This window comes from Alligator mississippiensis, chromosome 3 (assembly GCF_030867095.1).
Source record: "Alligator mississippiensis isolate rAllMis1 chromosome 3, rAllMis1, whole genome shotgun sequence".
In the NCBI taxonomy this organism is placed as follows: Eukaryota; Metazoa; Chordata; order Crocodylia; family Alligatoridae; genus Alligator; species Alligator mississippiensis.
Genome location: NC_081826.1, coordinates 146,256,068 through 146,268,327, shown reverse-complemented (window position 1 = coordinate 146,268,327; position 12,260 = coordinate 146,256,068). Strand labels below are relative to the sequence as shown.

The 12,260-nt window shown below is 42.8% G+C and overlaps 1 protein-coding gene across 1 annotated transcript in view; it reads left to right on the top strand.

Annotated features, from left to right (window-relative positions):
• The window catches only part of LOC102559927 (uncharacterized), a 43,612-nt gene that overhangs the window by 15,423 nt on the left and 15,929 nt on the right, over positions 1-12,260 (top strand). The window contains exons 5-9 of the mRNA XM_006264731.4: positions 1,189-1,227; positions 3,835-3,912; positions 6,822-6,958; positions 9,589-9,708; positions 10,243-10,273. Of these exons, the coding sequence (XP_006264793.2) occupies positions 1,189-1,227; positions 3,835-3,912; positions 6,822-6,958; positions 9,589-9,708; positions 10,243-10,273 (405 nt within the window). The remainder of the gene's footprint in view (positions 1-1,188; positions 1,228-3,834; positions 3,913-6,821; positions 6,959-9,588; positions 9,709-10,242; positions 10,274-12,260) is intronic.

Genomic DNA, 12,260 nt, shown 5'->3' with positions numbered 1-12,260 from the left:
TATCGGTGGTGGGGTGGAATGAAACAGCTTCCTGCTGCTGTTCTCACGTGCACACCCCAGGGGGGGGGCATGTACCCCCCCCCCCGGGTTTGTGTGCAGGGCGAAGGCAGGCTGCCTGCTGTGGGCTTGGGGCCAGGAGCTGCACTGGAATTTTCTCAGTGAGTGGGCTGGGGCTGCACATAGGGGTGGGATGAGCAGCGACAGCGCTGGGAGGAGTGGCTACAGGGTAAATTTTGGGGTGGCCATAGCCCTCCCTGTAGACCCTCTTCCAGTGCTGTCACCTGTTCAACTCCCACCCACCCTGAGCACAGCCCCAGACCAGTCCCCCTGCCAGGAAGAGGCCAGCACAGCCCTTGATCCTGAGCCTGAAGCGGGCAGCTCACTCTTGCCCTGCACACAAATCTAGAGGGCATGTGCCCCCCATGCCACCCCTGGGATGTGCACAGTGTCCCCCCTATTCCCCACACCCCCTGGACAAGCCGTGTGTGGCTCTGTCTTTCAGCCCACCTTGCCCTTACCCCATTCCCTCCCCTACTGTGGGGGCCTCAATCTGCCCTGCCCTCCTCTCCCCCCCAACTATACCAGACGGACACTCTTCTTCCAGCTGTCTGGCTGCGTTCCTGGCCACATGCATACTGTGTCTGCGCACACGCACGCAACATATATTGGTGACATGGGTTACATCAGCCAAAAGCCGATTGCCTATAACGTCAATTTTCCTTTTATCGGTGCTGATCCTGTATGGACCGATTATATTGGTGCACCTCTACTTTTTAATTTAAAATAACTAAACCCTGGATAAAAATAACCTGAATGGGCATATTTGGTAATGCAGACTAATGAACATTTTTAGTTAAACTTTCAAATTAACATTTAATAGTGAGTACTTCTGTGATTTGTACTAGTCTGCCTGATATATTGCAGGGTTTGGTAAACAGTGATTTTTATTTTATTTTTTAAAAATCAAGACTTGCTAAGAATATTTTAATTAAAAATTCTAATATTAGCAAAGGTTACAGAAGTAAAATGTTGAGTACTAAGATGAAATGAAATTATTAGTGAAGTTAAAATACCAAAATTAAAAGGAGATAAGGTTGCATTAACATAATTAACTTATTCTTTGTGTCCTATTACTATTTCTATGAGATAATGTTATGGGAAAAGGCAATTATCAAAATATCTTCTTAGGTGCTCCAGCTCCAGTGGTGCATGAAACAGCAAGACCAGGTAAGAACAGTGCATATAAATTGTTGATTTAATGAGTTTTATTTTAAAAAGAGATTATCTTTGTGTCCTAACCAATCTGTTTTTCAGAGAGTGGCTAATTTCTTTATTCTAGGAATTTAGGAAAGGTGTAATTAGCAGTTTTTTTAAGATGCTTTCAAATTTGGGATATTCTTGTAAATGTTATGGATTTTTTTTTTCTAGCAGGTGTTTTTTTTGTTTGTTTGGGGTTTTTTGTTTTTTTTTTAATCCTCCTGTACAGATGCAAGTACTAGAGAGCTTTCTGTTATGTGAGCCTAGAGTTTTTTATTCTTTTGGCACTGAAAAGTGTTGATCATAATGGAGTGTAAGCCAAAAACCAAACCTCTGTCTTTGAGTATTCTAAACGCTATTATGCTCTAGCATGCTTGAAAAATAGAATGCAGTAAACCACCATTACCGTAATACTGTTACTCTAACTTTATTACTAAGATTTTGGAGGAGAGTTCCTTTTTATCAATCAGATATCTTAAGTTAATTGTAAATTGTTGCAGTCTGAACTCCAAGTGACAAATGTTACAGAAGTTGACTGGATTTTGTGTGAAGTGATCAAAGTAGGGGCAGCAGATTCTGGGACAGAGCCCTAGACCAGGGGTTCTCAATCCCCGGGGTGTGGCCCAGTGCCAGTCCACAGCACAGTCAGCTGCTGGACCAGAAATGACTGTGGACCAGCAAACTGCAGCCCCCTAGAGCTGGGAAGAGAGGCTGCAGCTCCTTCTGCAGGGCCCATGGCAGTGCAGAGTTTGGCCCACCCCCCTGCCTGAGGGGTGGGGGGATCCTTACCTGTCTTCCGACCAGAAATTCTGGCTGCAGTTTGCCAGGCTGCAGCATAAAAACTTTGGGAACCCCTGCCCTAGATGCTTTGTGAACTTCTTGATCTGGAAGTAGAATGCATCACATTCCATTCTAGCATAGAGGTCTTAATGTAATGCTACATGCCAGCTATTTTAACTGTGCTGAGAAAGTAGCATGAAATAGTCTGGATGGTAATTTCTAGGTTAATTCTCCCTGCCTTTCATCAGTGCACACTAACACTGCCTGGTTTTGTGCAAGTATTCTGAGGTGGGAATTCTCATTTGGGGGATAAGTCCCTCTTTAAAGGACTGTAGTCCCAGAATTTCAGATTGTCATAATTTAGGAAGGTTAGGCACTTGAATTTTGTGTCAGTGTTGAAAGAATCTAACAAGGGAAACTGCCTCTGTTAATGCACATGCCTTTACCAGCAGGGAAAAAAAAAAGAAGTGAAATGTTATGATATGCATTTTAATGTTGTAGCCTTCAAATGCAGTTAAAATAAATATAAAATTCTAATATTATAAAAGAGTCTGTAATGTTTTATTTGCTCTTTGGTTGTCTGAAACAACTAACCAGAGTGCTCCAACAGTGTTCCAGACAGGCTGCGGCAGTACAGTGAAGGACCGCCATGACGGAGGGAGCCCAAACCTGAAGTGGGGTGGAAGAAACAGGCTCAGGCCTGCAATGGCAGGAGCAGAGGGTGTGGGGAGTGGGCCCAGCCCCAAAGTGGTGGGGGTGCAGTTTGCTAGTGTAAAATCAAATGAGGAGAGAATCTTAATCTCAGTGCAGTACTGTGTATTTGTTTTGAGAAGGATCAATTTAAATTCTGAGTTCAGTGCTAATCCAGCCAGATCTAGCTGCAAGCATTGTCATCCAGCCCACAGGGCTTGCCATGGGAATGGAAATTTGGAGGCAGGAAAGCAATGCTACTGCTCCCAAACTTCTGGACCCATGGGGATCCCCAGGCCCTGCATACTGGATTGGGCATCTGATCCTGGTTTAGAGGGCTAGATGAGAGCAGTGCAGGCCACTGGGGCCCAATCCTGACCTGCAGGACTATTCAGGAGTATGGACCACAGTCCTAGCATATGAGGCTTGATCTGGCCTGTGGATTGGCCCTGTACCACTCATCTGGCCCATGGGGCCAAAATCTTGAGTACCACAGGATTACAGAAACATTGCTTTTGGTCAAGTAGTGTTACGCTATATGTTTCTGTGAATTGCATATGTCCAAGGAGAACATCTTTGAAAAGGGGTGGGGGTGTTGTTATTATCAGGTCTGCTTGAGAGTATTTTCTCAGGCCATCAGGCTAGACAGGCCTTCCTATTATGCTGTTTTGGGTCCTTCCTTAAGAGTCCTATAAATCCTGTATAAAGTTTGTATATGGTGGAAAACTGAGTTCTTTGCTTGAGGTGCAGATTATCAAGCTCTGAAATCCTACCTTGGTAGATCCTATATAGAACCTCTGACAATGCTGAAGTATTTTTTAAATTTTAGAACTTCATTCAGTTTTGTTCATAAATCAGTAACTTGGAGGTATAATTACTTTTACTGAATTCTCAGTTTCCCAGCTACAACTGAGCTGCCCAGAATAAGAATGAACCACTGATACCAAGCATGTTTGCATATTGCTATGAGGAAAAATCTTTTTTGTTTTCTGTTTCCTAATTAAAATCCACTCTGAGCCTATTAAATTTCTTCTAGGAGTTATGTATAATCTTGTACTTCATGGTGAATGTGGTCTGCAACATCTTTTGTATTTTTGTTTCCATTAGTAAAGCGAAAACTTACAAAGGACATAACCTGTCTAAAAGATTTTATGCAGGATCCCAAAAGAGAAGAGCCTCTAGTTGGTATGTGTTTTTGTTTTATTCAAATTAGCTTTCCTTTGCTTTTAAACTTTTAATTTCCAATAGCGCATTTTATTTTATTGCTTGTTTTCAGTCTGAGCCATCACTCTGGGACCTGCTATTGTTAGGCAACTTGTTTCTCTGATAATTATCCTTTGGTATATTTAACTCCACCTACTGCATTTTTTTCTGCTGTCTTGCAGGAGATGGATGTGCACCAAATTTAGCATGATGATCCATATAGGTATTATCTAATGATGTTTTGGCAGATGTCTGATCTACTGAGATGTTACACAGTTCTTCTCTACTTTAATGGTTTTCTTTAGCAGTCATAGCACTACTTTTTATCCTTTGCTATTATCCTTAAAATACATTCTCAGTAATACGTTTCTGCTACTGTTTCTAGTGGCTAGCTGCTAGTTTGTAGTACTGGAGCACAATTCAGTGAACGGGGTTAAAATAAGCTTATCCCGTAAAGTGTGAAATTGGGCAGTTATAGATACCATGACAGTTTACACCAACAGCATGTAGTATTATTATTATTATTATTAGAAACTGTTGTTGTAAGTGGAACTGGAACTACTGTCTGCTTAAGGTTGCTGAACCCTTCAAGTGATGGTACCTTAGTTTTCAATCACTTATAACTTGGACAAACCTTAATTGTTCATAGTGAAGTTTCCCTGCAAGGTATCTGCTTCAGGCTGGATATTTTCCTGGGAAGTAGTTTCATAAAGTGTTTTAGCCACTTCTGAGAATGCATTGTTTGCTCTTAAGTTTTGCTTCTATTTTATAGAGAAGACTTTAGTGTATTCATAAAATTCATAGAAATCATAGGGTTTACATAGGGGGTTGTTTTTTTTGTGTTGGGGATGTGTTTTTTGCTGCTGTCTTGGTAAATGTTACCCAGATTTGACCAAGGTCAATTTTGAAAAGTGTAGATAGCACAGACTAATAGATTAGCCTCGAAACTATCTGATTCTGTCAGTACTAGGGATGCTTAGCCTAAAAGTGAAGAGGAAAAGCAAAGCTTCCCCCAGCTACTAGGGTAGCTGGTCTGGTAGTACATAAACTGTCCATATACAGACATCCAGTGTCTATGGGGAGAGTTGCTGCTCTCCCAGTAGAAACCAAATGTACAGACATCCAGGATTTTTTTTTTCTCTTCCCTAAGCAAAAATGACTGCTCCAGGTGAAAAATAACCTAAGAAGAACCAGGGTTAAATGGCTTCTCACAGGGTTTCTCCCAGAAGGTCAAACGTTTTCTCAGAAGATACATGTAGAGAAGCCACAGCACAGTCCTCTGGCTTCCTGGCTTGGTTTGCTCCCATGGGTCCAGGGACACTGCCGCTTGGGCTGGACTCTACTGCTGCATTTGAGCATGGAGTCCCTTTACAATCCCTACCCTGTGCTGCAGGGAGACACTGGCTGACCCAGACTGCATCACAGGCTATCAGGGCTGCCCTGCGCACTGCTGTCATTTGTTGCCAGGCAGGCTGGGGAGCCTGCAGAGCAGGGTGGGATGTGTGCTTAGGGGTCCCCTAGTTTCACAGCAGCTCTGCATACGAATGCCTTTTCAGGGGTCCCCAGATAAGTTGGGGTTTTTTTTCTATTAGGAAAACAAACTAGGGAGAATTCTACCATGTCATTTGAGCATGTGTATACAGCCCATATCTCTGTTCTCTGCATCCATCCCCCGTGCCATGTGTTAATTCTCAGGCAACACAGAAGAGGAATTCACCAACTGGAATGAAGGGCAGACAAGAGGTGCACATTAATTAAGAGAGCAAGTAAACTGGAGCAGGGAGCCTGGGGCAGGTAGAAAAGATTGAAATTGGAAGTGACTGGGGACAGGAAACTGGCAGGATGGAAAGGTTAAAACTATGAATGTGGGAAGGCTGGTTAAAATAGGAGCCTGGGATTGAGTGGTGAGGTAGAGATGAGACATCTAGGATCTTTTTTTTTTTTTTTTTTTTTTTAATTAAGGTATTTCTTTATCATGCTGTATTGTATATGTCAAGACCATAGCTCCCATTGGTTTCTGCCACAAGTATTATCTCCCCATCACTTCTGCAGATTGGAATCTAGGATTTTGAGTTGGGCACCCAGAAAATGAGGGGAGTGTAATCGGTGATTTGTCTAAGAAAAGTTAAGTTTTAAGGGACTTCCTCAGTGTTTCATAGGAACGCTTTGGCAAAAGCAGGTATGATATCCAGTTCTCCAAAGACCCTTTACGCTTCTTTAGCCATGTGAGATTCTTTCTCTTCCTGCAGTCCATGGCCCCTTTCATTACATACAGTCTGAAATGAGAAAGACAGGCAGTAGACCTACAGCCAGGAACACTACACAACCTTGATTTGTACTCGGAGCATGGTCTGTCCTGTGCACTGAATAAGATGGTGGGCCTGTGGAAAAATGGCATGTGCCTATCATAATACAGAAAGAACTTCTACTTTCTTTTAATATAGGCTTTTATGTAATAGTTCTTACCTTTCCATTCACAATTTCTTTTCTACCTGTCACTTTGGTATAGATGATTAAAATTAGGCTGCACTGATGAGGAGGAACAAAAAATAAAAAATAGCGTACTAGAATTGCTGCAGTTCTTTTACTACTATGATGGCTATCTTCCTGGTGCTTTGCTTTTCTTTTTTCTGCATCAGATGCTTTATGAACCTAAATATCTTTAAGTATAGTGATCCTACCAAAGTAAGCAATTTACCAGATAGGTCTGTTTCTTAAAGTTTGCCTCTTACCAAGAGTTTTCTCTAACAGAAAAAACCCCAACTCTTATCAGGTAATTCCAAGGAAATGTTGAAATGTCTAAAATACAACAATCTCTTTAGTACTGTGTTTTATCATATTGTCATTGAACAGTTTAAGAATATAATTTGTAATTAACTTTGCTTTCACAGGTTTAGAGCATGTGGTTGAAATCAGATTTGCAGGGAGAAGAGAGCCACATTATGAATGTAAATTGTGTGATTTTAATACACAGATGGCACCCATGATAGAACATCTTAGTGGCTATAAACATAGAAGAGCATATGTTGTAAGTAGTGTCATACATTTGACTAAGTATCTTCTTTAAATGTTATTTTCATCATTTAGTTTTTTTCATAAATGGTTGGTTTATTACAGCAATGTTTTAAAGACTTCAGCTCTGAGTTAATAACAAGTATACAGAGACTGCTACAGAACACAAAGATACGGTAGCACTTCTACTTTTAAATTGGTAGTAACTGGGATTTTGTTCAAGAGATTGGTAATGAGATAAGGAATGTTTTAAGTCCAGGTAGACTAGTTGTGACGAAGGCATTGCCCTCCAAGAGTGACTGAAGTGACCACTTGGTCGTCTTCAGAGTTACTAAGAGAGGTGATTGGGGAGCTCCAGTTATACCTGGGTTTGTGGTTTCCTGGATGCTGTCAGTTGCCGTTTGGTGTATTATGGTGTGTGCCATGTTAACATAACTGATCTCGTGGTGTTAGAGATCAGCTGGCATTTTTGTGATTCCATTAAATACATTGTGTATTTTAACCCTACTGTGCTGTCATTCTTTAAAAGATCTGGTTGTAGAGAATAAACAAGGTAGGAATACGTCCATATGAGCAATTTGCCATTGATTAAAAGGGTGCAAGACTTTAAGCTTCCAGTGACTGTTCACTTACATATTGTTACTTCATGGTAAATGGAAGCAAAACTACTAGTTTGGACCTTCATGAAAGAGGAGCAGGTTACTGCAGTTTAGCTTCTAGTTAATGATGAAAGAGCATGCGCATATGGGTAAATAATATAAAGCTATTTGATGCAAGATAGCCTCATTATCTTTTACTCTATGGTAAGTTACTTTTATCTAAGTTCTCTCTGCTCTATAGTGGTTTATAGATTGTATATGTGTTTGATCTTTAAATGATGTAGCATTCAGCTACCTCTTTCAAAATCCATATTTTCTCTCTTGCCTGATCTACATTTTTGCTCTAAGTTCTAAGTATAAGTCTTCAGGCAGCAGTGGTGCTTTTTACAGCAGTTATGATCAACCCCTGGCTCTCTGGCCAGATCTGGCCTGTGGAACAGTGTTTTCTGGCTGTAGAAAGGTTCTGGCCCCAGGGGTGGACATGATGCCCCCTGGTGACCCAGTGACTCCTGCCCGACTCTGACTTCTTAGGGTACCCTCCCTCCAACTTTCCTGCCACACCTTGACGTTTCTTATGGAGTATAGGGAAGCTGCCCCAGGGTCCCAAAGTGAGCCCTAGGTCCTTGACCAGCCAGTCTCAGTTTTGCCCCATATGTCTGGATCCAGCCTATAGGCATGTGTGGTTTGTGGCAACACAAACTTCTTTGCACTGCTGCAACCCGCATAGATTACATACTAATCTGTGCACAGTGCTGCTGATTTGCAGCTCCAGGGCAAAACTTGCTTGTGGGATTTCCCAGTAGCAGGAGGGGAGGCTGAAAAAGAAAAGTGGCACAAGCCATGCCAAAGTGGCATTCCCCAGAACAAACACAACAATGGGGGAGCAGGGAGCCCTGCTGCAGTAGGGTTTCTGTTTACCCAGGGCTGCCTGCTCCCCTGTCTCTCTGCACTGTGGAGCCCCCATGCTGAGACACCCTGTTCCCCAGCCAGCCACTTCCCAGCTGGCTGAGGCACTGGGTGCCTCAGTGCAGGGGCTCTTTCATCCCCTCTCTCCCTTGAGCTCCACTCTGTGCAGTATGCAGGGCCCCAGTGCCTGCCTTGCCTTGTGCCCTGGGCTTATATGCCTCTAAGCCCCACCCCTTTTGGTCATGTGGTTCCCCAGCCACACAGATGGCTAGCCTGTGCTCATCTGCTGCTGCCCCACACACAGGGCTTCCAACCTTCCAGGATTGTCCTGGCGTCTCCAGGAATTGGGTATATATCTCCAGGAGAGTCACCCGGGAGATGAATAAAGCATTGATTAAAATAAATATTAAATGTTGAATCAAATTTATACAGTAATCCAGTGAGCTTTAAAAATGTAATAGTAATGTGCATTTGCCTTCCTGATGTAAAGTTTATTCACTGTAATCCATAACAGATATATTCAAGTATGTGGGCACATTTGCGTTGTGTGTCACGGTCACTTTGGCATTCTGGAAACCTCCCAGAATAGATTCAAACAGAGTTGGCAACACTACCTACGCAGCAGGTTTGGCCTGCTGCGCTCTTTACTTGAAAGTGACGGGCTTCTGGTTCACTGGCCCACAGGGCTCTCCACAAGTCCAAAGATTTGGCACTGATGGAGCTGTAGCAGCATTAATTGCCCTCCCCAGCTGCCAAATTTCTGTCCATATAGGCAGCCCTACAGATAGATAGCATGGCCCTATGTCCTAAATAAGACGCACAGGGCTGAGGCAGCGCGGTGCTTGATCTGGGATCCAAGTGTGTTGTTGATTGGCCCACAGTGCTGAAAATCACTGCTTTACAGCGTTGCACAAGGCATTTTCATTTCATACAGTATCCAAACTTAATTATAACAAACACTTGAATAGTTTTCACATTAAATGACCATTAGTTATGTGATATTACAGTAGTTGATGTAGAACTGTAATAGCCAAGATTTTATACATCTTTCTCTCCAGAAAAAGTATAATATAGGATATTTTTTAAGCAGATGTTTAAATGATGTAGATTTGAACCAATATAAAACTTTTTTTATTGACAGGCTAAAGAATATCCCGATAAAATAAAGAAAAACATGCCCGCTATGAAAGAAGACAAAGTTTCTTTTTTCAGACGAATAGCAAGAGAGATAGAGAAGACTGAAGGCTTAAAAATGTTTAAGGTGAATTGGATAAAGTGAAGGTGTTCCTTTTTTGGTTTTCAGTTCTGGAAAATTAGATATTTGGACCTATTTAATATTACTTTTAGAATATACAAAGCTCAGTTTTACAAAGCACTCTGAGAAAGTATACATCTTGTCATCTTCATTTGAAGCTGGTCAAAATCAAAGGAAAAAACTTTTCTCAAAACTTTGTCATAAACTTCTTGACAAGATTAGTTTCAGTGATTTAAATATATATATTGTTTTAAGGATGAAATTGCTTTAAAGATAAAATGAAAGGATAACACTTTAGAATGCTCAGACTTCTGTTTTAGAAAGACTACATTCTAATTTGTAATATTGACTATAAATTTTTCATTATTGTAAAAACTATCAGTTTCCATTAGGTCCTGGCAAATACAGTAGTGAGTATCACCACTTTCTAATGGGTCACAGCAAAAACAATTTGGGCTGTAGGAAATAACTAATCATAACTGCTATCATTATAATCCAAGCAAAGAAGTCTAACCTAAACAAACTTGTTTTGTTTCCTAGACTGAAGGTTATACAAGACCCAGTACCTCTTGTAAGTTTATTAAATTATATTCATATATTTGACGTTATTGAACTTTAATATGTAAATATGTTCAACTGTTCTTGATTAGCAGATTTTACACTTATTTTAACTAACATTAGCTTGCTCATCACAAAGTTTTGTCTCCAGTGTGCTAATAACTGTGTACATAAATGATCATGTTGTCAGTCTTTTTTTTCTGTTCCTCAAACATTTTGCAAGCACATGGCATATGTTATCTGGCTATATTTATAGTACTTTAAACCAACTGAAAAGTTAACTTCAGTGTAACAGACAGCATTGTATCAGTATTTCAAAGTTTGATGTAGTTTTTCTCTTGCTGACTGACCTGGGAAGTTGAAGATATACAGCTGAGCCTTATTTTAAGTTCTTTAGAGAACTTTGCTGCCCCCCAGTGGAGCTGGCAATGGGATGCAAGCTGTCTTGACACCATATAAGGGTATCTGACTACTGCAAATACTACATTTATTTATAAAATTGGCTAGTTCAATAGAAGTAGGAAGATAAGTATCTGACATATATTATCAAGTACATATTAATGCAACACAAACTAAAAGATAGTTGTATGAAATGGTACTTAGTACATTTATTTCTAAGAGTGGGATCAGTGGGAGGGTGGATTTAGCTGTTAGTGATTAACTGGGATCCTGGTTTTCTCTGTTTAAAAATAGCAAATTCTCTGATAAAAATTAACCAAATTCTCTGATTTTATTTATTTATTTTTTAAAACCCAAAATCAGCATTTAAAATTAAATGCTGCTATATATAGGTATCAATTAAACACAATGTTTTATTGATATATTTACAGTTTTAAAGCAATTTGGAAGCCTATAAACTTCGTTATTAGATTTTGGGTTTTTTATCATGGAAAATCAGAGCTCCCCTTGCCCCCTTTGCTCACCAGGATGCAAGTCCAGGCCCCTCACTCCCAAGCCACAGCCCCCCGGCAATGCTGGTGGCTCTCAGTTCCTGCTCACAGCTCCCCCAGCCCTGCTGGTGCCCCTCACTCCCCACCAACAGCCCTCTCTGCCCCCCTAACCCTCCCAGAGGGGGCCCCCAGCTGTCAGGGTTACAGGGCCAGGGACTTGGGTCCACAGCCCACTGCAGCAGCACCCAAGCCCTGGTTGCCACCCACAGGAGCTGGCATCTGCTGCAGTGGAGCAGAGTGCACAGCTAGGCTTCTCCTTCCCTACGGGCAGTACAGCCAGAGCGGGGCAGGTGTGGGCTGCCTACTGTGGGCGTGGGCTCTCTGCCCTGCAGCCCTCCCCTGGTGCCTCCTTGGTGAAGCAGGCAGGACCCAGTGTGGTGGGGAAGCTCCTTGCTGCTGCAGGCCCCATGCTGCCCTGGTGAGGCACCCCCTATCTTCCCAGGAGCCTGGGGAGGCACAGCCAGCCCCACTGCTGCCAGGCAGGCAGAGGGCACATTGCCAAGGCAGCACGGGGCTTGCAGCAACAAGGAGCTTCCCCAGTCAGCCCCACTCTGCCCTGTTGGCTGGGTCCCACCCACTGGGCCTCAAGGGGCAAGCAGCATGGCAGGGAGCCCAAGGCCACAGTGGGCAGCCTGCCTTTGCCCTGCACACAGATCTGGGGGGCATGTGACCCCCCCAGGAGTGCACGCAGCTGTGGGAAGCCAGTGTGGCTCCCAAGACGAGCTGCCCATGGCTCCATCCCACTCCCTGCTGGGGCCCTGTGGCCGTGCATTCTGGCCCCAGGCCCCAAACTCCACGTACTGTCTGGGCTGGGCAGGAGCCCCAGCTCTGCCTAACTCCCTCCCTCCGTCCATGTTGGGACCTGAATTTCCCTCCCCCCCCACCAGACTTACCTGTGGGGAGCTGCTTTCCAGGCGTCGTGGAGGCCATATGCTTGTTTACATGCACATGGTGCCCAATGCCTGACTGTCCTCCTCCTGTTCCCCCAGCCCCTTGAGAGAGCTCTTTGCAAAAGTGGAAAATCTGCTTTTTTTCTCTGTTAAAATTGAA